The sequence below is a fragment of the Carcharhinus amblyrhynchos genome, chromosome 1 (genome assembly GCF_965287045.1).
Source record: "Carcharhinus amblyrhynchos chromosome 1, sCarAmb.v2.hapA, whole genome shotgun sequence".
Lineage (NCBI taxonomy): Eukaryota > Metazoa > Chordata > Chondrichthyes > Carcharhiniformes > Carcharhinidae > Carcharhinus > Carcharhinus amblyrhynchos.
Window position 1 is genome coordinate 145,098,065 of NC_137324.1, and position 24,896 is coordinate 145,122,960.

General features: G+C 42.7%; 1 protein-coding gene across 3 annotated transcripts in view; it reads left to right on the forward strand.

Moving 5' to 3' along the window:
• The first annotated feature begins 24,158 nt into the window (after positions 1 to 24,158).
• Positions 24,159 to 24,896, forward strand: part of LOC145345905 (folliculin-interacting protein 2-like) — a 114,968-nt gene continuing 114,230 nt past the window's right edge. For all 3 annotated transcript variants that reach the window (XM_080193484.1, XM_080193485.1, XM_080193486.1), the window contains exon 1: positions 24,159 to 24,322. In XM_080193484.1, the coding sequence (XP_080049610.1) occupies positions 24,234 to 24,322 (89 nt within the window). In that variant the 5' untranslated portion in view covers positions 24,159 to 24,233. The remainder of the gene's footprint in view (positions 24,323 to 24,896) is intronic.

Sequence of the window (24,896 nt, forward strand, 5' to 3'; positions counted from 1 at the left end):
AAATACAAAGAAAATTTTAAATCCTGCCCGACTAAAGAAAAATCCTGACTTGAAGAAAAGCTCAAGAAGCAAATGAGCAGAGGAATGTCACCAGGGAAAGGTCCAAAGAAACGCTTGGAAACTGAAGGCAGAAAATTAAAATTCCTTATTGCAGCAGAAAACTCCAAAGGCTCCTTTGGATCCAGTTACAATTCCCAGAGTGCATAGTCAGCAGACCTACTGGGGTGTGCTAAAACATTTAAATTCCACGATACTGCAAGTCTTGAGATTTAAATAGGTCAGTTGTCAGAAATTGCCGCTTAAAACATCCATTGGAAAAAACAGATTCTTGAATCACCAGATCAGTCACATAATTGGGACTTAAGAAAAAACTTCCTTTGATACATGATTGTTTCATGTCGGGATAAAAAGTCAGAAGCTCAACAAGTTAACACACTGCTTTATTTGGTAGGTCCGATAGCAGATAACAGTATTGCTAGACAAGGAATCAACACATCATTTCCTAAATTTGAAGTAGTATAGAAATCATTGTATGTTTAATTTAAGAAAAGACTAAATTTGATTGTGTACCACAGCCAGGAGAACCTGTCGACTCAATCCTAATGATCTGTACAGGATGGCTGAAGGATGTTGTAGGGTCTATTCATTCCTCAGAATAGACATGGACTGCACTGGTATATTGAATTTCTTATAGTGAGCAGAGTTTAAAAATTAACACATTATAGAAAGTGAAAAAACTGATTAACTGGAAAGAAAGATAGAAATACCAGCAAAATTCAGCCCTGACAGTTGACCCAAACCTCACATTGAACACATGACTGTATACAGAATTGTAACTTTTGTTATCTGTGAAATTACTTGGTACAAGCTGTGTCTCTTAACTTTCATAAACAGTTTGTAGCTGTGGCCGTAAAAGCTTTGTTTTGGCTTACGAGAAAGCAATTTCTGCTAGCATTGTAATTTCAAAGAATGCAGTCAATTTTCCAAGCTAATCCCAGCATGCTTGCTGAGTTCAAAATGTAGCCAAGTTAACTTTAAAAGCTTAGCATAGTTACATAGGCAGAAATATGTTAAAATAAAGTCTTTGCATAAATAAAGCAAACCATACAAAGGATCCCAAAATGCGAACAGGGAGACTTAAAATTGGACACTTCAGCAAACTGAAGCCAAAATAGTTCAATACATAGAAAACCAAAGATTATTCATTTGGTCGAGGCTGCACACCAAGAGAACATACAGTCATGCTTCTTGGGTGAGGTCAAAGATCCCAATACAAAAATCTAAGATGTGGACATTTCGATTAATGGCCATCTCACGAACTTTAAATTGGACACAGAAGCTAGTGTTATGGTCCTGTTGGACAGAAGGTTACGGCTGGTGACACAACTGCTAATACCACACCTGACATATCTTTCTGGATCAGGAGGCATGAAGCTTGAAGCTCTCAGTGAAAAGGACCCAATCGGTGACAGATATATTATGATTCTTTGCCCAGACTCCCAGGTTGTTGGTTGAATACAGTTAGGGACAAATAATATTTTATTTGATGTAGATCAAGCTTAAGATTTAAAAAAAGCAATAAGACCTCACAGGTTTGAACAAACAAAAATAAACTTTCCTTTGCAAGGTCAAAAAGAGAAAACAATTTGTGATATCTATCTTATAATCCAAAATTCAAGGCAAGTATGTGGTACATGTGAATTAATAGGCAAACTATAGTTGAATACACTGCACAACAAATGACAGATGCAACCAAAACAAATTGCATGGATTTCTCAACAACTCACCCAGACACCAGTCAAACAATCTCTCTCAAGAATTTCCAACTTTTAGCTTCGAAGATCTTCCTTTGGAATTTTCTCCAAATGTTGCTCCAACTCAGTTTTAATGAGTGCCTAGTTTGCAGGGTTTCAATCTTGCTTTCTAAGATTCAATTTTCCTGGATTCCTAATTAGTCAAGCATCATCTGACAAGCACAATTTCAGGTCTTTAGCCATGCCAAGCAGAATACCACTCCACCAAAGCAGTACCTTGGCTGCGTTTTCAAATCTTCAGAGCTTCTCTTGAGCCTTATTTGACAATCAGGGCTTCTCCTTAGCACTTGAAGTGTGCTTCCCATATGGAAGTCATCATCCTAGTTGCACAACCAACTGCACGGTGTTGCAGGATGATTCCAATTCCAAAACCGAATGGGTCCATCTGCATTTGCATTGACCTGACACAGCTCAATAAAGCTGTAGCCAGAGTAGTACATCCCATGTCCTCAGTGGATAAAAACATGATTAAACTCTAAGAACACAGCATTTCCAAAGCTGAATGCCAACAGAGGCTTTTGGCAACTTGCCCTTGAAGAAGAGGCTGTTGTCCACAACCCTGGAACTCTGGAATTGAGTTTAGGAGTCAGGAGATAATGCTGCAGCTTTATAAGTCTCTAATCAGACCCCACTTGGAGTACTGTGCGCAGTTCTGGTCACCTCATTACAAGAAAGATGTGGAAGCTATTGAGAGGGTGCAGTGGAGATTTACAAGGATGTTGCCTGGATTGGGTGGCATGCCTTATAAGGATAGGTTGAGGGAGCTGGGTCTTTTCTCCCTGGAGAGTCGAAGGTTGAGAGGCAACCTGATAGAGGTTTAAAAGATGTTGAGAGGTATAGATTGGGTGGATTCTCAGAGGCTATTTCCCAGGTCTGAAATGGTTGCTACGAGAGGACACAGGTTTAAGGTGCTGGGGTAAGTTTTTCACTGAGGGTGGTGGGTGAGTGGAATCAGCTGCTGTCGGTGGTGGTGGAGGTGAACTCGCTGGGGTCTTTTAAGAGACTTCTGGATGAGTACATGGGATTTAATGGGATTGAGGGTTAGAGGTAGGGCTAGTAGGTAGGGATATGATCGGTGCAACTTGTGGGCCGAAGGGCCTGTTTGTGCTGTAGTTTTCTATCTTCTAATATGTAGATAACAAGGACACCTATGTCAGACTCCTGTTTATTGACTATAGCTCTGCCTTCATTATTATTGGAACCGAGTGTATGGTGTTGAAATTTGCTGATGGCACCAAGATTGGTGGAACGGCAAATTGTGCGGAGGGTGTGGAGAGTCTACAGAAGGATCTAGATAGGCTGGGCGAATGGGCCAGGAAATGGCAAATGGAATTTAATGTTGGCAAGTGTGAGGTGGTCCACTTTGGTAGGAAGAATGGTAGGAGGATTATTACTTACGTGGCGAAAAACTGCAGCAGGCGACGGTGTAGAGGGACCTCAGGGGCCTTGTGCATGAGTCGCAAAAACCCAGCTTGCAGATGCAGCAGGTGGTCAGGAAGGCGAATGGGATGCTGGCCTTCATAGCGAGGGGGATTGAATATAAAAGTAGGGAGGTCTTGCTGCAGCTGTATAGGGCATTGGTGAGGCCGCAGCTGGAGTACTGTGTGCAGTTTTGGGCGCCGTACTTACGCAAGGATATTTTGGCTTTGGAGGGAGTGCAGAGGAGGTTTACTAGGCTGATTCTGGAGTTGAGGGGGTTGAGCTATGAGGAGAGGCTGAATAAATTAGGCTTGTACTCGTTAAGAGTTTAGAAGAATGAGGGGAGATCTCATTGAGACGTATAAGATGATGAATGGGATGGACAAGATGGAGGTGGAGAGACTCTTCCCGCTCAGAAAGGATAGTAGGACTAGGGGGCACAGCCTCAAGATAAAGGGGGGGCGGTTTAGAACGGAGTTGAGGAGGAACTTCTTCACTCAAAGGGTGGTGAATCTCTGGAATTCTCTGCCCGTTGAAGTGGTGGAGCCTACCTCGCTAAATATTTTTAAGATGCGGGTTGATGGGTTTTTGATAAGAGAGGAGATTAAGGGTTATGGGGAGAGGGCGGGAATGTGGAACTGAGCCACAACAGATCAGCCATGATCTTATTGAATGGCGGGGCAGGCTCGAAGGGCTAGATGGCCTACTCCTGCTCCTATTTCTTATGTTCTTATGTTATGTTCTTATTCCCACAAAATTCTTCTCCAAGCTCTATGGCCTGGGCCTCAGTACCTCCCTCTGTGACTGGATCCTGAACTTCCTAACTTACAGACCACAATCAGTAAAGATAGGCAACACCACCTCCTCCATGATCATCCTCAACACCAGTGCCCTACAAAGCTTTGTTCTCAGCCCCTACTATACTACTTATACCCCATAACTGTGTGGCCAAATTCCCTTCCAATTTGATTTTCAAGTTTGCTGATGGCACCATTGTTGTGGGTTGGATCTCAAACAATGACGAGACAAATACAGGAATGAGATAGAAATCTGGTGAACTGGTGTGGCAACAATGATCTCTCCCTCAATGTCAACAAAACAAAGGAGATTGTCATCAACTTCAGGAAGCGTAAAGGAGAATGTGCCCCTGTCTACATCAATGGGGACGAAGTAGAAAAGGTCAAGAGATTCAAGTTTTTAGGTATCCAGATCACCAACCACCTGTCCTGGTCCCCCCATGCCTACACTATAGTTAAGAAAGCCTACCAATATCTCTAGTTCCTCTGAAGATCAAGGAAATTTGGCATGTCAGCTACAATTCTCACCAACCTTTACAGATGCACCATAGAAAGCATTCTTTCTGGTTGTATCACAGCTTGGTATGGCTCCTGTTCCAAGACTGCAAGGAACTACAAAGGTCATGAATGTACCCAATCCATCCCTCAAACCAGCCTCCCATCTATTAACTCGTCTACACTTCCCACTGCCTCAGTGAAGCAGCCAGCATAATTAAGGCTGTCACGCACCCCAGACATTCTTTCTTCCATCTTCTTCCTTCAGAAAAAAGATGGAAAAGTCTAAGGTCACATACCAACCAACTCAAGAACAGCTTCTTCCCTGCTGCTGTCAGACTTCCAAATGGACTTATCTTGCATTAAGTTGATCGCTCTCTACACCCTTGCTATGACTGTAACGTTACACTCTGCACTCTGTTGTTCCCTTCTCTATGAACAGTATGTTTGTCTGTATGGTGCACAAGAAACAATGCCTTTCACTGTATGAAAATACTTGTGACAATAGTAAATCAAAATTATTGCCTACTTCGGCAGATTCTGCTTTAGCTGCCTGCCATGTGAAATCACTTTGGCACCAGAAATATTTCAGTATTCAGTGTCAACCATTTTGCAGGGCTAACAGGGAGTAATTTGCCATATGAATGATGTATTGGTTCATGGTACAATGCTGGAGGAACACGACTAGAGACATACAGCAATCTTCAAGCTTCTGACAAGAAGCAGGGCTGACACTGAATGAGAACTATAGAGTTCTCCAACGATTAATTCAGTTCCTGAGCCACATCATCAGCAATAAAGGCATCATCATGGACCCACAGGAAACTAAACCTATTGCGAGTTCCCAACCCCATGTTCAATTCTAGACCTCCAGCAATTCTTGGGGTTGATGAACAGGCTGACAAAGCTTATACCAAATTTGGTACAGGTCACAGAACCCTTGAGGCATCTGCTTAAGAAAGATCAAGCATGACACATATTAAGAGCAAGCATTCATTTGCATCAAGGCAAAGCTGCTGTCCACTGACAATCTGGCCCATCTTGACCCATCCCTGTCCATACTGTAGCAGCAGATGCGTCATCCACAGCCCTTGCAGTGGTCCTAATCCAAGAACAACTGGATGGATTGGTGTATTTGGTGCACCATGCACCCAGAGGACTGTTGGACACAGATGAGATATGCTGTCGGAGGAGGTCCTTGCAGTCACTAGGGCATGCGAGAATTTTTCAGGTATATCAGCCTTGAAGTCACAATTGAAATAGAATATGAACTACTAGCATTACAGGATGACAAGGCACTGGCAAATATGCCTTCCAGAATCCAGAGGTTCTGCCTATGCTCCTATGGGTCAGCATACATCCAACATAAAAACCAAACAATGGCTGACACACTTTTCAGGACCACAGTAGGCCTTACAACAAAACAGAACATCAATCTCATCAAGAACTGGAAGTGTACTCCCAATTAACATGGAGACATCTGCCAGCAACCACAAGTAAACTCCAAGAGATTTGTCAGGAACAAATGATTAATGAAGGTTGTGCCAGCTGCAATTGCCATTACTATCAACAAGTGATGATATGATGGAAACTTGGTTTGAAAGCAGTTAGCGGTCATAGAGGATCTGGTCTACAATGAGCGGTTGCTCATCCCAGTTTCCCATCAATCAGAGATCCTTCAAAACATATGCCAAGACCATGTAGGCATTACCAAGTATAGAATATGGCTCAATTTGCTCTCCAATAACCTGGCATTTCCAGGGTGATTTACATAGCAAATTGCTATGTGTGTGCATTGCACAGTCAAAGCCAAAGAGATGATTCAAGGGAAAGGCTGGGTGTTGATCAATATGTCTTCAGCAGCATTTTTGTTCCTCATAGTGGGGGATTACTTTTCCAGATGGTTGAGATAAAGCAACTACATAAAACTATCACATCACCAGTATTAAGGTACTGGTAGAGAGGCTTACAAGCCACAACATCCAGGACAAGACTGTATCTGATAATGGTGCACAATTTTCAAATCATACTTTGTACTCCACCAGCACATCTGGCTTCCACCACCATGTCATCAGACAACAAATTTTTTGAAATTGGGCACACAAAATGGAAGCAGACTAAAGTTACCCTCAGAGCTCTCCACTAAGAATCACAAAGTAACAGACACCGATCAGTAGGCAAGAGCATGCTTTTAGAATGCAAATGAGGGCTAGCACATAAGGGAAGCTGGACAGGACGGCACCTACAAGAACTAAATCTCCACCCCATCAAAATCAGCACCTTTAAAACAGTCAAACAACCCATGGAGACACCTAAAATTAGCATAGTTAAGGAAACATTCCTGGCCCCTCAAAACCTCTTTTGAGATCAATGACACACCTATGGTTCAAACCCTGGAGATTCTAGACTATTAAATAACCAGACAAAACAATTAACACACACCTAAAACAATTTTCTCAACACTTGGAAACATTGATTCAGGATGGCTAAGGTCGAATACTATAAATAAATTATGAGCATTTGAATCGCATACTGCACCAAAGTTCAGGTATAACTATAGCCTGCTGCGAGGGATGGGCAGAGCGCTTTCGGGACAGTCCGATTGTACGTCCTGACTGTGCTTCTCTGTCAATGTAAAGAAAATAAAGCTGTGCCGTTATTGAACTTCACCCTGAGTCCGTAGCAGTTGTTTCGCCCGCTCGCGCTAACAACCATACTAATTTCCTTCAAGTTCTCTGGTTTCTTCCCACAGTCCAAAGATGTGCAGGTTAGATACGTTGGTCAAACTAATTTGGCCCTTAGTGTCCCAAGATGTGTAGGTTAAGGGGATTAGCGGGGTTACAGGTGGACCTAGGATAGATGCTGTTGGAAAAGTCAGTGTATATTCGATGGGCCAAATGACCTCCTTCTGCGCTATAGGGATTCTACTGTATAAAAAAGAAAGAGGACTTTACACAACATTGCTAAGTTACAGATCCATCCAATTACAATGTGGCTTGGCCCTATTCAAATTCCTGGTGGACAGGAAATTCTGCACCCAACTTCCAGTCTCGCTGAAAAACCTAATACAAAGGTTGGTAACGAAAGACATCCAAACAGAAGAGTGGTCCTATATACACTACTACATCAGACACTTTCCACAACGATGAAAGGATGGCAAGGTCTGGGTTAAAGATCTTGAAGGAGGTGATACTATCAGGAAGTATGATGGCAAATCTCAGTGCTACCTGGTTGGCACCCAAGAGGGTACAGTCAGGAAAAACAGCCTACACCATCAATTCCCACAAATAGTGGGGAGCTATCAAACAAGATGTCCAGATTCCAGGACAACTTCTAAATCACACATTTATCAGCAATGACAGAGTCTACTACTCCTCCAACAGTAATGTGAACAAGATAAGGAAAGGGCAGTACAGTGGTTAGCATTGCTGCCTTACGGCGCCAGGGACCCAGGTTCAATTCCAGGCTTGAGTCACTGTTTGTGCGGAGTCTGCACATTCTCCCTGTGCCTGGATGGGTTTCTTCCAGGTGCTTTGTTTTCCTCCCACAGTCCAAAAGATGTGCTGGTTTGGTGCATTGGCCATGCTAAATTCTCCCTCAGTGTACTCAAACAGGTGCCTCAGTGTAGTGACTAGGGGATTTTTACAAAAACTTCATTACAGTGCTAATGTAAACCTACATGTGACATTAATAAATAAACTTAAAACTTCAAGGGTTATAAGGCTTCCAGACTGCCTGAACCTATGAACTCAAACTGGAAGGGGAAGATGGTGTAGTAATAACAATGTTGTTATAACAAGGGATAAAATGGAATAATGTGAAATACATTGCATAAGAACTTGGGGGTGGGGTGAAATGAAATATAGACTAAGAGTCTGGCACATATAGGGTTGATATGGGACCAATAACACATGACTCACACCTAGGGATCAGTCTACTGTTAGACTGTACAGCAGGAAGCATGGAGACAGCTCCTAGTTTGAACCCTTCACTGTATATATTGTTAGGGTAACAAATCACGAACCCCAAAGGTGTATTATAAAGCCGGACTAGATCCCAACAATTTTCTATTTTGGCACTAATGTGAGGATAGGATGTTTCATTCTAGGTGCAATTCCCCTGACAAATTAGGGAGTTTTAATCGAAAAAAATTTTATTTAGCAACACAGTTTAACCATTACAAATTAATTAACTTTTAACAATTGAACAATACTTAAACATGGCAAGATACAATTCTTAGCTACTAACTTATCACTATTAGTTTCTATCAAGCAATATTTCTCTTGTAGACTTAAGTCCCTCTTTAAAATTAGTTGGCAAAACATGGACATACATGCTTTGACTTAGATTACCAGTCTTGGCACTTTCAGAAAGCAAATGGAGAGACAGAGAAACACTTTTTCCTATCAGCCCCAGAAAGCAACTGCTCTTGGTTTAAAATGAAAAAGAAACAGTTCTTTCCTGCAAGCTTAGCTCCTCCCATTAATCGCATGACTATCCCTGTCAATCAACCTAATCAAAACTCGGCATACCTAGTCTGAAATTCTAGGAGACAAAGTAAACAAAAGGTCCATTACTCTACAAAGTAACACATTCCTAGTTAAAATCAGTTATCCTGTATTCTTAGCATTTGCTGCATGTTTTTCAGACAAGTCGACTCTTGTAACAAACATTGCCCCTTAAAGCAGCCCCACTTTAAACATAACATAACTAATTAACATAGTATCATTACAGTATGAACCTAGTCCTTGTCAGGCTTGACTAACAAGTGGCCCTCATGCCAGATGTGATCTGCAAAGCCTCCCAAAGGCAGTTTTCAAAATGCTGTTAAATGGAGTGGGAGAATCTGAAAGAAACTGTTCTTTCAATCACAAAGTGCTGATAGGTTCACTAGCTGCAACAAATGCGGGAGAGAAGCAGTCTGTGATTGAAGGAGCAGCACAATTGATGTCAGCAATATGCTCCAGAAAACATTCATGGCAGAGAGAGAGAGAAGCTGGCTGTCAGATTGGGTGGGAGAAGCCTGGTTGCCGGGTCAGATATGAGGGGATAAGTGTGAGTGTGAAAACGTGTGTGTCTGACTCATTAGCTGTCTTAGGATTCACACAAAAATCACACCTTACTCATGCTATGGGTGAGGGTGAAAGAATGAGCATCGAGAGACTGGGAATGAGCCAGACAAACAGAATCTGTCCTTCTCACACTCCAATGGTGATTTTTATAAGAACATAAGAAATAGGAGCAGGAGTAGGCCATCTAGCCCTTCAAGCCTGCCCCGCCATTCAATAAGATCATGGCTGATCTGTCGTGTCTGTTCCGCCTTCCCGCCCTCTCCCCATAACCCTTAATCCCCTCGCCTATCAAAAACCTATCAACCCGCGTCTTAAATATATTTAGCGAGGCAGCCTCCACCACTTCAACGGGCAGAGAATTCCAGAGATTCACCACCCTTTGAGTGAAGAAGTTCCTCAACTCCGTTCTAAACCGCGCCCCCCCCTTTATCTTGAGGCTGTGCCCTCTAGTCCTACTGTCCTTTGAGCGGGAAGAGCCTCTCCACCTCTATCCTATCCATCTCATTCATCTTATATGTCTCAATGAGATCTCCCCTCATTCTTCTAAACTCTAACGAGTACAAGCCTAGTTTATTCAGCCTCTCCTCATACCCCCTCAACTCTGGTTTTATTATTGACTTTTTTTTAAATTATCACTTTGACATTGCTTTATTTTTGCTCAGGAAATTGTTTCTTTCCTTCAGGCCTCAATTTTATCTTGAAATTCATTTTGTGTCAACCCTTAATCTTTCCAAAATTTTCTCATCGTCCCTTGAGTGAGAGAAAAACGGAAATGTGCCCTCCTTCCCTGAGTGAAAAGATTGTATAAGCCTGTTGTAGGTAATAAATACAAACCATTAAACTGCTTAGGACCAAGAAGACTTCATTAAGAATTGTCAAATGATATCAAACATCCTACAACAATTGAGGTTGAGGAAAGGATTGCAGAGACGATCCTGGTTAGGAGTGAAAGTAATAGGGTAATTGTTATGGGGGATTTTAACTTTACTAACATTGATTGGAATAGCTATAGCTCTAGCTCGTTAGAGGGGTCAGTTTTTGTTCAAAGTGTGCAGGAAGGTTTTTTAACTCAATATGTAGATAGGCCAACTAGAGGTGAGGCTATATTGGACTTGGTGCTGGGAAATGAGCCAGACCAGGTGCTAGACTTGGAAGTTGGTGTGCTTTTTGGTGATAGTGACCACAATTCGGTTACGTTCACCTTAGTGATGGAAAGGGATAGGCATGAACCTCGGGTCAGTAGTTTTAGCTGGGGGAAGGGTAACTATGAGGCCATTAGGAGAGAATTAGGAAGCATTGGTTGGACTAGGAGATTACAGGGACTAGGAACGTCTGAAATGTGGAGTTTGTTCAAGGAGCAGCTACTGTGGGTCTGTGATAGGTATGTCCCTGTCAGGCAAGGAGGAATTGGTAGGGCTAGGGAACCGTGGTGCACGAAAAAAGTTGATTTGTTGGTTAGGAAGAAGAAGGAGGCTTATGTTCGGATGAGGCTTGAGGGCTCGGGTAGTGCAGTAGAAAGCTTTAGATTGGCTAGGAGGGAGTTGAAGAGGGAGTTAAGAAGGGCTAGAAGAGGGCATGAGATGACTTTGGCTGATAGGATTAAGGAGAATCCTAAGGCGTTCTATAGGTATGTCAAGAATAGAAGGTTGGTCAGGGCAAGATTAGGGCCAGTTACAGACAGTAGGGGGAAGTTGTGTGTGGAACCGGAAGAGATTGGAGAGGCATTGAACCATTATTTCTCTTCGGTGTTCACACAGGACGATATGAATGTAGCTGAGGAGGTCACTGGGGTGAAGGGGTGTAAAATAGAAAGTATTGTAGTTGATACAGAGGATGTGTTGGATATTCTAGAAGGGTTGAAAATAGATAAGTCCCCTGGTCCTGACGGGATTTACCCTAGGATTCTATGGGAGGCAAGAGAGGTGATTGCAGAGCCACTGGCTCTGATCTTCAGGTCGTCGTTGGTCTCTGGTATAGTACCGGATGATTGGAGGACAGCGAATGTTGTCCCATTGTTTAAGAAGGGGAGCAGAGACTTCCCTGGGAATTATAGACCAGTGAGTCTTACTTCTGTAGTGGGCAAGGTTTTAGAAAGAATTATTAGGGATAGGATTTATAGTTATTTGGAGAGTAATGAATTGATTAGAGATAGTCAGCATGGTTTTGTAGCGGGAAGGTCGTGCCTTACTAACCTTATTGAGTTTTTTGAGAAGGTGACCAAAGAGGTGGATAGGGGTAAGGCAGTAGATGTGGTATATATGGATTTTAGTAAGGCGTTTGATAAGGTTCACCATGGTATGCTTCTGCAGAAAATGCAGATGTATGGGATTGGTGGTAATTTAGGTACTTGGATCAGGAATTGGTTAGCAGATAGGAGACAGAGGGTGGTGGTTGATGGTAATTATTCATCATGGAGTTCGGTTACGAGTGGTGTGCCTCAGGGATCTGTTTTGGGGCCACTGCTGTTCGTAATCTTTATTAATGATCTGGATGAGGGTATAGTTGGGTGGATTAGTAAGTTTGCTGATGACACCAAAGTCGGAGGTGTGGTAGATTGTGAGGAAGGGTGTCGAAGTTTGCAGGGTGACTTGGACAGGTTGCAGAGCTGGGCCGCGAGGTGGCGGATGGAGTTTAATGCGGAGAAGTGTGAGGTAATCCATTTCGGTAGGAATAACAGATGTGTTGAGTATAGGGCTAACGGGAGGACTTTGAATAGAGTGGAGGAGCAGAGGGATCTAGGTGTATGTGTACATAGATCCCTGAAAGTTGGGAATCAAGTAGATAAGGTTGTTAAGAAGGCGTACGGTGTCTTGGCGTTTATTGGTAGGGGGATTGAATTTAGGAGTCGCAGCGTCATGTTGCAACTGTACACAACTCTGGTGCGGCCGCACTTGGAGTACTGTGTGCAGTTCTGGTCCCCACATTACAGGAAGGATGTGGAGGCTTTGGAGAGGGTGCAGAGGAGGTTTACCAGGATGTTGCCTGGTATGCAGGGGAGGTCCTATGAGGAGAGACTGAGGGATTTGGGGTTGTTTTCACTGGAAAGAAGGCGGCTAAGAGGGGATCTTATAGAAACATATAAGATGATTAGAGGTTTAGATAGGGTGGATGGTGATAGCCTGTTTCCTCGGATGGAGAAATCTAGCACGAGGGGGCATGGCTTTAAATTAAGGGGGGGTAGTTATAGGACGGATGTCAGGGGTAGGTTCTTTACCCAGAGGGTGGTGAGGGACTGGAATGCCCTGCCTGCTGCAGTTGTAAATGCGCCTAGTTTGGGGGCGTTTAAGAGATTGGTGGATAGGTTTATGGACGAAAAAGGAGTGGTTTAAATTAGTGGGTCAATGTTTTTTTTTAAAAATAAGACTGGTCGGCGCAACATTGTGGGCCGAAGGGCCTGTTCCGCGCTGTAATGTTCTATGTTCTATGTTCTAATAATCTATAGAGTTATGGACCAACAGCTGGAAGGTGGGATTAGACTGGCTCATTTTTGGGTAAACACAGTAAAAAGTCTGACAACACCAGGTTTTAGTCCAACCGATTTATTTGATAATAGACTCACAAGCTTTCGGGGTTAGCCCCTTCGTCACCTGACGAAGGGGCTAACCCTGAAAGCTTGTGAGTCTATTATCAAATAAATCGGTTGGACTAAAACCTGGTGTTGTCAGACTTTTTACTGTGTTTATGCCAGTCCAACACCGGCATACCCACATCATTTTTGGGTGGCAGAAACCCAGTAGGCCAAATTGATTTCTTCTGTGCTGTAAAGTTTTCTGTGTTTCTTTGCTGGGACGTACTAGGAAAGGTACTGAGCATGAAACAAAGAAGACCATTTGATCAGTTGTCTCTGTGCTGGTCCTCTACCGTTTCTGCTACATCCAGCAAAATGCCACCACTAAGCACATCTCCTCTCACCCCCACCGCCCCCCCCCCACCCCCCGCAGCATTTCAAAGGGACCATTCCCTTCGTGATAACATGGTTCAGTCTTCAATCAATCACCCCCAACACCCACTTTTTCTGTCTCTTTCAATAACCCTACTATTTCATCCAAGAATTTAATAAGATTATTCAGACACAATTTCCCTTTAATCAATCCATGATGGCTCTCTTATTCACCCATTCTTCTCCAAGTGAGAATTAGCAACAGCTCTCCTTTTACTCCCTCTCCCTTCCCCGGCCAAAGCTCCAAACATTCCTTCCAAGTGAAACATGATTTATGCGTACTTCCTTCAATTTTGCTATACTGTATTTGGAGACCTTGTGCAGTGATAGCATCCCTTTCTCTGGGTTCAAGACCCCTTCAGGTCTTGATGGCCATGGAAGGTGCAATTCATTACATGGCCAAACAGGTTGATTATCAGCCTCTAAATCCTTTCAATACACCTGATAGCAGGCAGTAAATATTGGAAGAGTTTCCTGATCAGTTTACCAAAGGAAATGAATTGTTGTTTAACTTGTCAAACATTAACATCCTTCATGCAGACTCCATCAGCAGATACAGCACAGGGATAAAAATGGCACAATAGATCAATCAAATCACCACTATAGCTTCTGCAATCAACATCATCATTTATATGATACCTTAAACTAGCAAAACACCAAGGAATTTTACAGGAGCATTATCTAACAAACTTTGCCATTGTCCTACATCGGGAAATATTAGGACAGGGACCTTTACAACTCCCACACTAAAAGCACCGACATCTGCAATTCAGAGTCAATCATAGTGCCAAAAGCTACTCTGGCTACCTGCCTCTCTCTGCATTTTTCTCCTGGACAGTTCTGGAGAGGGAGCAAACAGTGGCAATATTGTGATTCAGATGAATAAATTTCTTTTTTGTTTGATCAAGACTTTTAATTTTAAATTATTTTGTTTGTTGAGTCTCTTCAAGGAATACTTGCAGAAATGTTTTATGTCATTCAGCCAACCTAGTGTCATCCTTAATTGGTCAAATCAAACAATTATGGAGCCTTCAGTATTTCAACACATCCTTTCATTACGGACAAACCTGGACAGCTGTTTACCAAGATTCAGTCTTAGTAACTTATTCAAGTTGATATCATGAAGTCAGAGATGGAACCTTAGCTCAATCTCCCCACATCCCTGTCCCAGGGCTTAAGTGAAATGCAACACCCCAACTGCTGCTGGAGGACTGATTGGCTGACTAGTTCTCAGATCGTATCCAGGATGTTGGTATTTTTGGCTCCGCACGGCAATAACTGTTGCATTCAGTGCAACTGCACTGCCGCAGTTCCATTTATTACACCAAACCCTTGACCTTTAAAATAGGCGTACAATGTTCAACAAACAGACTGCACAATACAAGTGACGCTGTCACTTGTACTCAAGGACTGGTTCAGAATTAGACTAAACTTATTTCTGCTAACATTATCGAATAAAATCAATTGAACATAAGAGTTTGCTCAAATCCCATATCTCAAAGTCTCAAAACTATTCCATCTACATAACTGCACTAGCTAAATTAGCAAACTTACCATTTATTTTTATATCTTCCCAGACTACTGAGAAAAGTAAAGTTGGAGTAGCAGAAATTCTAACCACAGTCTTCACTCAATTGAAGTGGGAATGGTGCACAAGAAACAGTGGATTGCAAATTTTACATACAAGTTCAAAGGGAAAAGGGTTCAACCTGCTAAATACAGGTCATTCAGCTTAACAGCAGTGCTGGAGAAACTATTAGAGATCATTGTCAAGGGCAAAATTAATTCTCACTTGGAGAAGAATGGGTGAATAAGAGAGCCATCATGGATTGATTAAAGGGAAATTGTGTCTGAATAATCTTATTAAATTCTTGGATGAAATAGTAGGGTTATTGAAAGTAGTGGGGTGTAAATGTTGTATCTATGGACTTTCAAAAGATATTGCCTGGAACTCTACCATCTCACCCGCTACAGAATTGGAGCGGGCAAGGTTTGTAGAACAGAAATCCAAGATCCTATTCTAGCTGGCAAAGCCATCTATAGACACAAGGGTCGTTATGATGTGGAGATGCCGGCGTTGGACTGGGGTAAACAATAAGAAATCTCACAACACAACAGGTGACGAAGGAACAGCGTTCCGAAAGCTTGTGGTGTTTACATGTGTGGCTGTCAGCCTTTCCTGTGCAGTACCCCCGTTTCTTCTTTCAGCTGCCATTCCCCAGAAAGGAAGGTTGCACTGAGGCACTGAGGGCAGTGATGTCAATTTAGAAAAAAAAAATCAGAAACAAAGAAAAACTATTTGGAGTCTTGATAGCTTACATGATAAGATTGTAGTTCTTCTTTTCAGATGGTTACTCTTGAGATTATCCATGGAGGTTCTATTATTTTAATTTAGAAAATTTTAAGTTTTATTCCTTTGACTACAGATATGGTGGTCCTGCATGTTATGGTTCCCCAGGAGACAGTGGCACAGTTTATTTTTCAGGCACCTTTTCTAGCCCTGACCACATTTAGGGTGAACAGATGGTATCCTCTGCTCCCAACACAGGTGTCCAATGACCATCATACTTCAACTGCCTAGGTACAGATTCTTAACTTAGGACTTCCAGGTTCAATACCCCGTCTCCATTGCCAATTCTCCATCGCCACAGCACTTGGCAAATTGACCCTATAATAGAGCTTGTGTGGAACTTTGCTTAGTTTGGGGGACCTTTCAGTGCTATCGTTGTTCACATGATCTTTATGGATTGGTGATCAGATTTTGATGACTTGTTAAACCTGAATGACTGGGAACACTTGGGCGTCACGGTAGCACAGTGGTTAGCACTGCTGCTTCACAGCTGTAGGGACCTGGGTTCGATTCCCAGCTTGGGTCACTGTCTGTGTGGAGTTTGCACATTCTCCTTGTGTCTGCATGGGTTTCCTCAGGGTGCTGTTATGTTCTTATGCTCCAGTTTCTTCCCACAGTCCAAAGATGTGCAGGTTAGATTAATTGGCCATGCTAAAATTGCCTTTAGTGTCCTGAGATGCGTAGGTTAGAGGGATTACTGGGTAAATATGTAGAGATAGGGGGGTAGGACCTGGGTGGGATTGTGGTCGGTGGAGACTCGATGGGCTGAATGGCCTCTCTCTGTACTGTAGGGTTTTTATGATGATGATTCTACTTTGCCATTGCAGCCCTCTCCCATCTTTGCAGCTGGTGACTTACACAATCTTCCTTCACTTTTTCTGCCATTGAGGAATTTTAGGGTTATAATTCATCTGAAACTTCACCCCACCACCCACTACACCCTAACCATGCCACCATGGGAGGTAGGACAAGGAGCTCCTGATGGCATCATTCAGAGGATAGTCAAAGCATAAAAGCCAGTCCACCACATCAAGGTGGCAATCCATGTAGGGGAATTGCATGGCTGAAGCATCATTGCTCACAGAGCTACAACAAGCAAAAGGATGAAAAACAAAAGAAAAACCTATGGGTGGAGATCTTCAAAGCTGTCATGATGTGGATATGCTGGCATTGGACTGGGGTAAACACAGTAAAAAGTCTGACAACACCAGGTTTCAGTCCAACAAATCGGTTGGACTGAAACCTGGTGTTGTCAGACTTTTTACTATCTTCAAAGCTGGCAGATATCTACCCACCTCAGAACTCCATGCATTCGTTCTACATATTTGGGAACGTTATGCCTGCTGCACAGTCTGTTTTAATCCTTATACGGTGGACAGAGAATTGCAAGTAGACTGCTTGTTATTTAAAAAACACAATCAATAAGCACCCACTCAACCAACAATAAGTTATCTCACAGAAATACTAAAGTTCAAGTCCATTACTAAACCTTGACTTAATTTTGCATGACTGGCAAGTACCTAAGCAGATATTGGCCGTTATCTGTGCACTGGTCTCTGTAGTCCTCTGTGTAATGTGGCACTTTGGTTTGTTCTGGTCTGGCACTCTAGTTCTGGTCTTCTTTCCTTCTTGGGTGTGGTAGCTCTCCTTGTGCTGGTCATTGCTGGCAATGATCATCACTATTATAGCTCATTCATGGGGTCAGAGAGAGAGAGTGAGGTACTTCTGTTGTGCAGCACCTTTTATCCCTCCTTGGTTTTGTGTCCTTTTTGGTGGTCTCCTGATTCTTATCAGTCAATCAATCAGGTCTTGATCACCTTGATCGATGTGTCCAATCAGGTGCTGCCACACCGATCTCTGAGTGTGTACCCAATCTTCATGCCTGTAGGTGCCGGAGGCAGGTAGGCCACATACCTGCCTCCCAAATAAGGAGTTAAAGCTCTCTTCTGTCTGGTAAACAAGTATGTTTGACCAGAGAGTGTCCATCGTCTTTGTATTTCCTCTGTATTCTGTCATAGGAGACAGAGGGTGGTGGTTGATGGTAATTATTCATCATGGAGTTCGGTTACGAGTGGTGTGCCTCAGGGATCTGTTTTGGGGCCACTGCTGTTTGTAATCTTTATTAATGATCTGGATGAGGGTATAGTTGGGTGGATTAGTAAGTTTGCTGATGACACCAAAGTCGGAGGTGTGGTAGATTGTGAGGAAGGGTGTCGAAGTTTGCAGGGTGACTTGGACAGGTTGCAGAGCTGGGCCGCGAGGTGGCGGATGGAGTTTAATGCGGAGAAGTGTGAGGTAATCCATTTCGGTAGGAATAACAGATGTGTTGAGTATAGGGCTAACGGGAGGACTTTGAATAGAGTGGAGGAGCAGAGGGATCTAGGTGTATGTGTACATAGATCCCTGAAAGTTGGGAATCAAGTAGATAAGGTTGTTAAGAAGGCGTACGGTGTCTTGGCGTTTATTGGTAGGGGGATTGAATTTAGGAGTCGCAGCGTCATGTTGCAACTGTACACAACTCTGGTGCGGCCGCACTTGGAGTACTGTGTGCAGTTCTGGTCCCCACATTACAGGAAGGATGTGGAGGCTTTGGAGAGGGTGCAGAGGAGGTTTACCAGGATGTTGCCTGGTATGCAGGGGAGGTCCTATGAGGAGAGACTGAGGGATTTGGGGTTGTTTTCACTGGAAAGAAGGCGGCTAAGAGGGGATCTTATAGAAACATATAAGATGATTAGGGGTTTAGATAGGGTGGATGGTGATAGCCTGTTTCCTCGGATGGAGAAATCTAGCACGAGGGGGCATGGCTTTAAATTAAGGGGGGGTAGTTATAGGACGGATGTCAGGGGCAGGTTCTTTACCCAGAGGGTGGTGAGGGACTGGAATGCCCTGCCTGCTGCAGTTGTAAATGCGCCTAGTTTGGGGGCGTTTAAGAGATTGGTGGATAGGTTTATGGACGAAAAGGGATTGGTTTAGATTAGTGGGTCAATGTTTTTTTTTTAAAAATAAGACTGGTCGGCGCAACATTGTGGGCCGAAGGGCCTGTTCCGCGCTGTAATGTTCTATGTTCTATGTTCTATCTGAGCTGCAGCCTGTTTATCTCTGTCTTTTAAGCTGCAGCCTGCTGTTTCAGTGCTTATCCAATTATCCCAGCGTGCTCTGTAAATCGCCTTTTTAGGTGGCCCGTTTGGCCACAGGACAAAAGAGAACCACTCTGCCCCACCCCACCCCAACTCCAGGAATGCAAGAATTGCATTCAAGACTGGAGATAAATCATCATGTGGAAATTATCAAGTTATCACTGTCTTATCCAGAGTATGGAAAATCCTGACACAGATTCTTGTGAATTGCCTACTTCCAGCCGGAGATAGAGTGTGGCTTTAGACCCTCCAGAGGAGCCTCTGATACGTGCTGCCAGAAAAATCTGAGGAAAATGTCAAGACAACGCCAGGAACTTTTTGTTGTATTCATTGACCTCAGCAACACATTTGACTCAGTAAATTGCGAGGCTCTACGGGTTGTGCTCCTAAGATTTGAACGTCCAAGAAACTTCAGTACAGTCTGGTGACAGCTTCATGATGATAGATCTGTAACTGTGTTGATGGGAAGATCTGAAATGGACACCTGCAAAGACTGGATCAGGGTCAAATAAGGCCTTGTTAAAGCCCCATATATTTTCAATCTGCTTAACACTGGTTATTCACCTTATCAAAAATCAACTGCCCTCTACTGTCAGCATTAAATATAGTCCAGATGGAAAAATCTTTAACCTTGAGTTGCCTCCATGCCAAAGCTAAACTGACTACCATGATCTGGAATTTGTGGATGATTGCAGTGTCATTGCCCACTCCTGACCAGATTTGCAAGCCACTCTTGAACTCTTCAATTCTGCATACTCTTTGAATGATGCCAAAACAAAACTAATATAAGGAGGGGTGGCATTGTGGCACATTGGTTAGCACTGCTGCATCACAGCACCAGGGACCCAGGTTCAATTCTGCCCTAGGGTCACAGTCTGTGTGGAATTTACACATTCTCCCCGTGGCTGCGTGGGTTTCCTCCAAGTGCTCCAGTTTCTTCCCACAGTCCAAAGATGTGCACACGGGTTAGGTTGATTGGCCGTAGTAAATTGCCCCTTTGTGACAGGGGGACTAGCAGGGTGGATAAGTGTTGTTATGGGGATAGGGCCTGGGTGGGATTGTGATTGGTGCTGACTTGATGAGCTAAGTGGCCTCCTTCTGCACTGAAGGGCTTCTGTGATTCTATATCATCTCACATCTGGTTGGCCAAATATTCCACCCCCCACCTTTTTTGAAGGAGAAACTCTGGAACATGTTGAGCGCTTCTCATACTTTGGAAGCTATCTCTATCAAAGGCTACCATTGAGCTACCATTGATGAGGCGACCCAATACTAGATCAGCAACGCCAGTTCAACCTTCTACAAATTACGGTGGTGAAAATTTAACAGCAAAGACTACCATAAGTCAATAAAAGTTATATTGTACAGATCAGCTGTTGTCACTGCACTTTGATACTGCAGTAAGATCTGGACTGTGCATGTGTCACATAACAGCAATAAAGAACTTCTATCAGTAATCCTTCTGCTGCATCCTCCAGATCCAATGTGAAGACCACCAAACAAACTCTAGCACCCTTCTTGAAGCCAGCTCCAAAAGTATTCAAGCATAGCTCCCACAAAAACAACTTTAATGGACTAAACATGACAAAGACAGTGAACCATTGAAAATTGTTATACCCACGTGCACTAATAGCTACCATCTATCTCCGCAGGTGAACAATGGATTTTGACCAGAGACATAAAAACTGATTGTTAACGAAAAACTGATCATTAATGGGCAACACCACATGAACTAAGCTCCTTTGCCTTTTGGAAATTCTTGATGTTACATTCCCAGATTTCCTGGGCAGTCTATTGTTAACATCCAGCCTGTCAACAGAAAAATAGGACTCCAGCTAATAACAAAGCCTGCCTCAAGTCTAAACTTCGTCAAAGCCTGATTCTCTGAAAGATTCCTGCCACTTGTAGAGTGGAATAATTCTCTGTATATCAACATCATCCTGCTGCACCATCACCAACTCTGAAGGAATTCTGCAGCTCCTGCTTTTAGCTAGCTAAACTCGTCTGAACTTTAACTCCTGCATGAAGGAATTCTTACTGGGTTCTGACATTCTGGACTTAAACATTCATGTGAATTAATATTTCTATCTTTGTTTTTCTTCATTGTTTTGAGTCATTCTTATTGTAAAACTCTTTTTTTTGTTCAAAGCTATTCTTAGCTGTAAAGCTCTCTTCTTTTCTTTACCCTTCTTGTGTATGTAGTTGCGATGACTATCCCTCAGGTTTGAACATATGAATAGATAATAATTCTGATTTAACCTTAAATAGAATTGGCTGCACTTTAAAGTTGCTTTAAAATTGAATTCACAAACAGAGATTTGGGGAAACATTGCAAAAATTAAAACACTTCTGCCCATGTACAGATGGCGAGAAAAAATAAAGGAGTTCCACTTGCCTCTCTTCCTCGTGCAGAACATAAATTGTTAACTTTGTTTTTTGTAATGTAACATTGTTCTTAAATTGCAGCATTGCTTGAAATGTACCTTTCACCTGGAGCTTGATTCCTTATAATCTGCACCATTACGTTGTAGGTGGCTGCAGAGATTGTTTTACTGGCATGTTTCTTTCAGACAAAATTGTCACACTGACTCCTATGTTTAGTTCAAAATTAGTAATGTGCTCACTGACACGTCAGCGTTTCAGAAGGTCGATCTGGGATCTTTAATCTAACCAAGGAAGCATTATTGTTCTTCATTTTGGTGTGACTCTTCAATTTTGTAGGTGGTCTTTTATGCAAAGATTCACTGGTGATCCTCTGTATGTTTAGGGGTTTGTGATCTGCACATTCTCCCAAAGTATCCCAGTCATTTTGTGGGAGCAATGTATTGTGCTTGGAGGACATTGTGCCTGTGAAGCTATTCGATGCCACAGTGCTGGCATGATTTATTACCACCTTAAGTTTTAACTGCATACATTCTTTGTCCTGGAGTGGCTTTCACATTCTGTTGTTTAATGATCCATTATTGGATCTATTCTGCAGCATGGTTTATCTTCTGCTCTTAAATGGATCAACTTTGGAAATGGACCTGAGATTATCTGACAATCTGTATCGCCTTCTCCAAAGTTAAATCTTCTTTGGATTGAAGAAAGACTATTGTCAGCTATCCCAACTCATATGCTGCCTCATATCAGCTCAGACTTAAGATCACCACATCCACAGCCTTCAACCAAATACAAATCATTGATGAAGGTGTCCACAGGTTTTCCAGGTTTTTGGACCTTTTTATTAAACTTTGATCTTTCCAAAATTTTGTTACTCATTGGTTAAAGTAACTGACAAAGGATTTCACGATCTTTCCAAATTTGGCAGATGATCCATTTTTCCATTTACCTGGCCACTACATCATCAGCAATTGCACCAATTAAATACAATAAAGTATTAACTTGTGCAGCCTTTGATTTATTATCTAATCCTAAAGTAGTTCTGAAATTAAAAATTATCTCCTTCAAAGTGTCCAGTTCTGTCTCTGGTCTTGCCTTTCCAACTGTTCAAATCATTCTGGCAAAATCAATTTTGAATCTATCACAGTTTTTAGCTCAGAAGAGACTTGCTTTAAAATCTTTAAAATGCTGCTAACAGTAATTAAGTTTTCCCACGCTGACTGGGGGTTTTCGGCTGTTGGCTGCTGTGACTACTAAGCCATTTCAAATCTTCACTAAATCTTACCAAAATGATTCTTAAGGCCAATTAGTTACAGCAGATGTTTTTATGTTTTTCATCAAGCATATTATATCTGGACCTGGGTTGCAGTATGTGTCAACTGAACAACGAACTGTCTCCCAGTGCTGCCTGGTTTCTGCACCTTGTTGAGTCTTTTTAAAAGTTTGCTCATCCTTGATTGTTGCCAGGTTCTCAACCCAACTTTTGATTGGGATTTTCAATGACCGCCATATGCTATGGTGGAATCCTTCTTGAGCTACACAGTTGATTTTTTTTCTCTCTGCCTCTCAGCCTTGGGGTGGCACGATGACACGGTGGTTAGCATTGCTGCCTCACAGCGCTAGGGACTCAGGTTCAATTCCCGGCTTGGGTCACTGTGTGTGCAGAGTTTGCACGTTCTCCATGTATCTGCACAGGTTTCCTCTGGGTGCTATGGTTTCTTTCCGCAGTACAAAAGATCTGCTGGTTGGCCATGCTAAATTCTCCCTCAGTGTACCTGAACAGGTGCCAGAGTGTGACGACGAGGGCATTTTCACAGTAAGTTCGTTGCAGTGTTAAGTCTACTTGTGAAATGAATCCATGTCTATTATGGGGCTTTTCTGGCAATTGCCAGTTCTTTTATCAAAATCTTCTAATTTGGCACTTTTTTATGTTGGACTGCAGATTTCTCAATATTAATTTTTGGAGAATTTGGGGTACTTCACCTGCGGCCACCAGTAGCACAGAAATAGGATTTTTCTACTTTTTAAATACCTCCTCTATTTTGTATCCCATCCTGTCATACCATTTCATTTCTAGTTCTGTTGGTGCCATCTTCTTCTCTAATTAAGTGAGATGCAAAGTAGTTAGTAACTGCTCTGAGGAATGGTAGTTCTCGTGATAATTCTTTCTCCACAGATGCTGACAGGTCTGCTGAGATTTTCCAGCATTTTCTGTTTTTGTTTCAGATTCCAGTATCCGCAGTAATTGGCTTTTAATCTCATCAGTGATTCTGCTATGCCTCTGGCTCCACAAAATCATCTCCTTTTAGTTCCCTGATGGATCCATCCTAACTTTGACAACACTTTGATTATTTATATCTACAGTGTATCTAACTGCTGTCTGTCAAACCAGTGCCAGTTGTTTACTGCATTATGATTAAAGTGTAAATGGATGCCAGCAGCACCTCGGACACCGGCTCAGTGTCCAGTCAGTGCCCATGCAGCTGCAGCCCTGCCGGAGCCTCTCACCTTTCAGCAGCCACGTGTGAAAGGCGTGCTCCACCCGCCGCGCCATCCAATCGCTCTCGCCGTGGGGCACGTGGGCCCTCAGGGTTCGGTCCAATGACAGCACGTTCGTTTGTCCGCTTCCCTCCAATCAGCAAGCGCACTTCCGAGGCCGCGTCCAATCAGAAAGTTGGCAGCTGTCGGGCGTTGTCCAATGGGGGCGCGCGCTGCGGCTGGGAACCGAGCGCCAGTCACATGACAGTGAGGATTTAGATGGAGTTGTTCAACTTTTATTCCCAATGCTGCCGAATGATCTTATTTTGTACCACTAAAATGGTACAAAATGGCTCCGACCCTGCTGCAGAAGCTGTTTAACAAAAGGGCAAATGCGGCGTCGCCTTCGAAAAGTTCTAAGGAGGGTCCGGGGTTTAGGTAATGTCGAGTGAAATGCTTGATGTGCTGTAAGGGGAGCTGGGGCAGGTATTTGAGGACATGACTGGAGGGAAGGGGAGCTGGGGTCTCAGTAACGTTTGGTATCAGAAAGAGGAGGCGTTTCAAAATGTGTTTCTATCGTTGTGAAATTCTCTTGAAAGCAGCAATAACTGCTGGCTTATTGTTTTTGGTTTATAGTTAATCACTGTTGCTATATAGTGTTGTTGATTTAATTGCAAGTATTTGCTGTACTCAAAGTGTATTTATATTATAAAGGTTGTCAGTATTTGCTATTTACATAAAATTAACATTGAAAACAGTGAAGCTTTGTGGGAGATTTGCTTAGAAATCACTATCAATCTACACTATTTATGTATGTTAATAGTCACTTGAGTTTTCTAGTTTGTATTATAAAACTGTTGGACTGAAATATTAATTGCTCAGGAGAAATATTTTGTTTCACAATATTATAATGGATGTCATTTAGTAATTAGAATGGAGATTGGTAATGTAGGAGGTCAGTTTTTAATTTTCACAAATTGGATTGAAAATGTGTTCCTTGTCATTGTTGTAT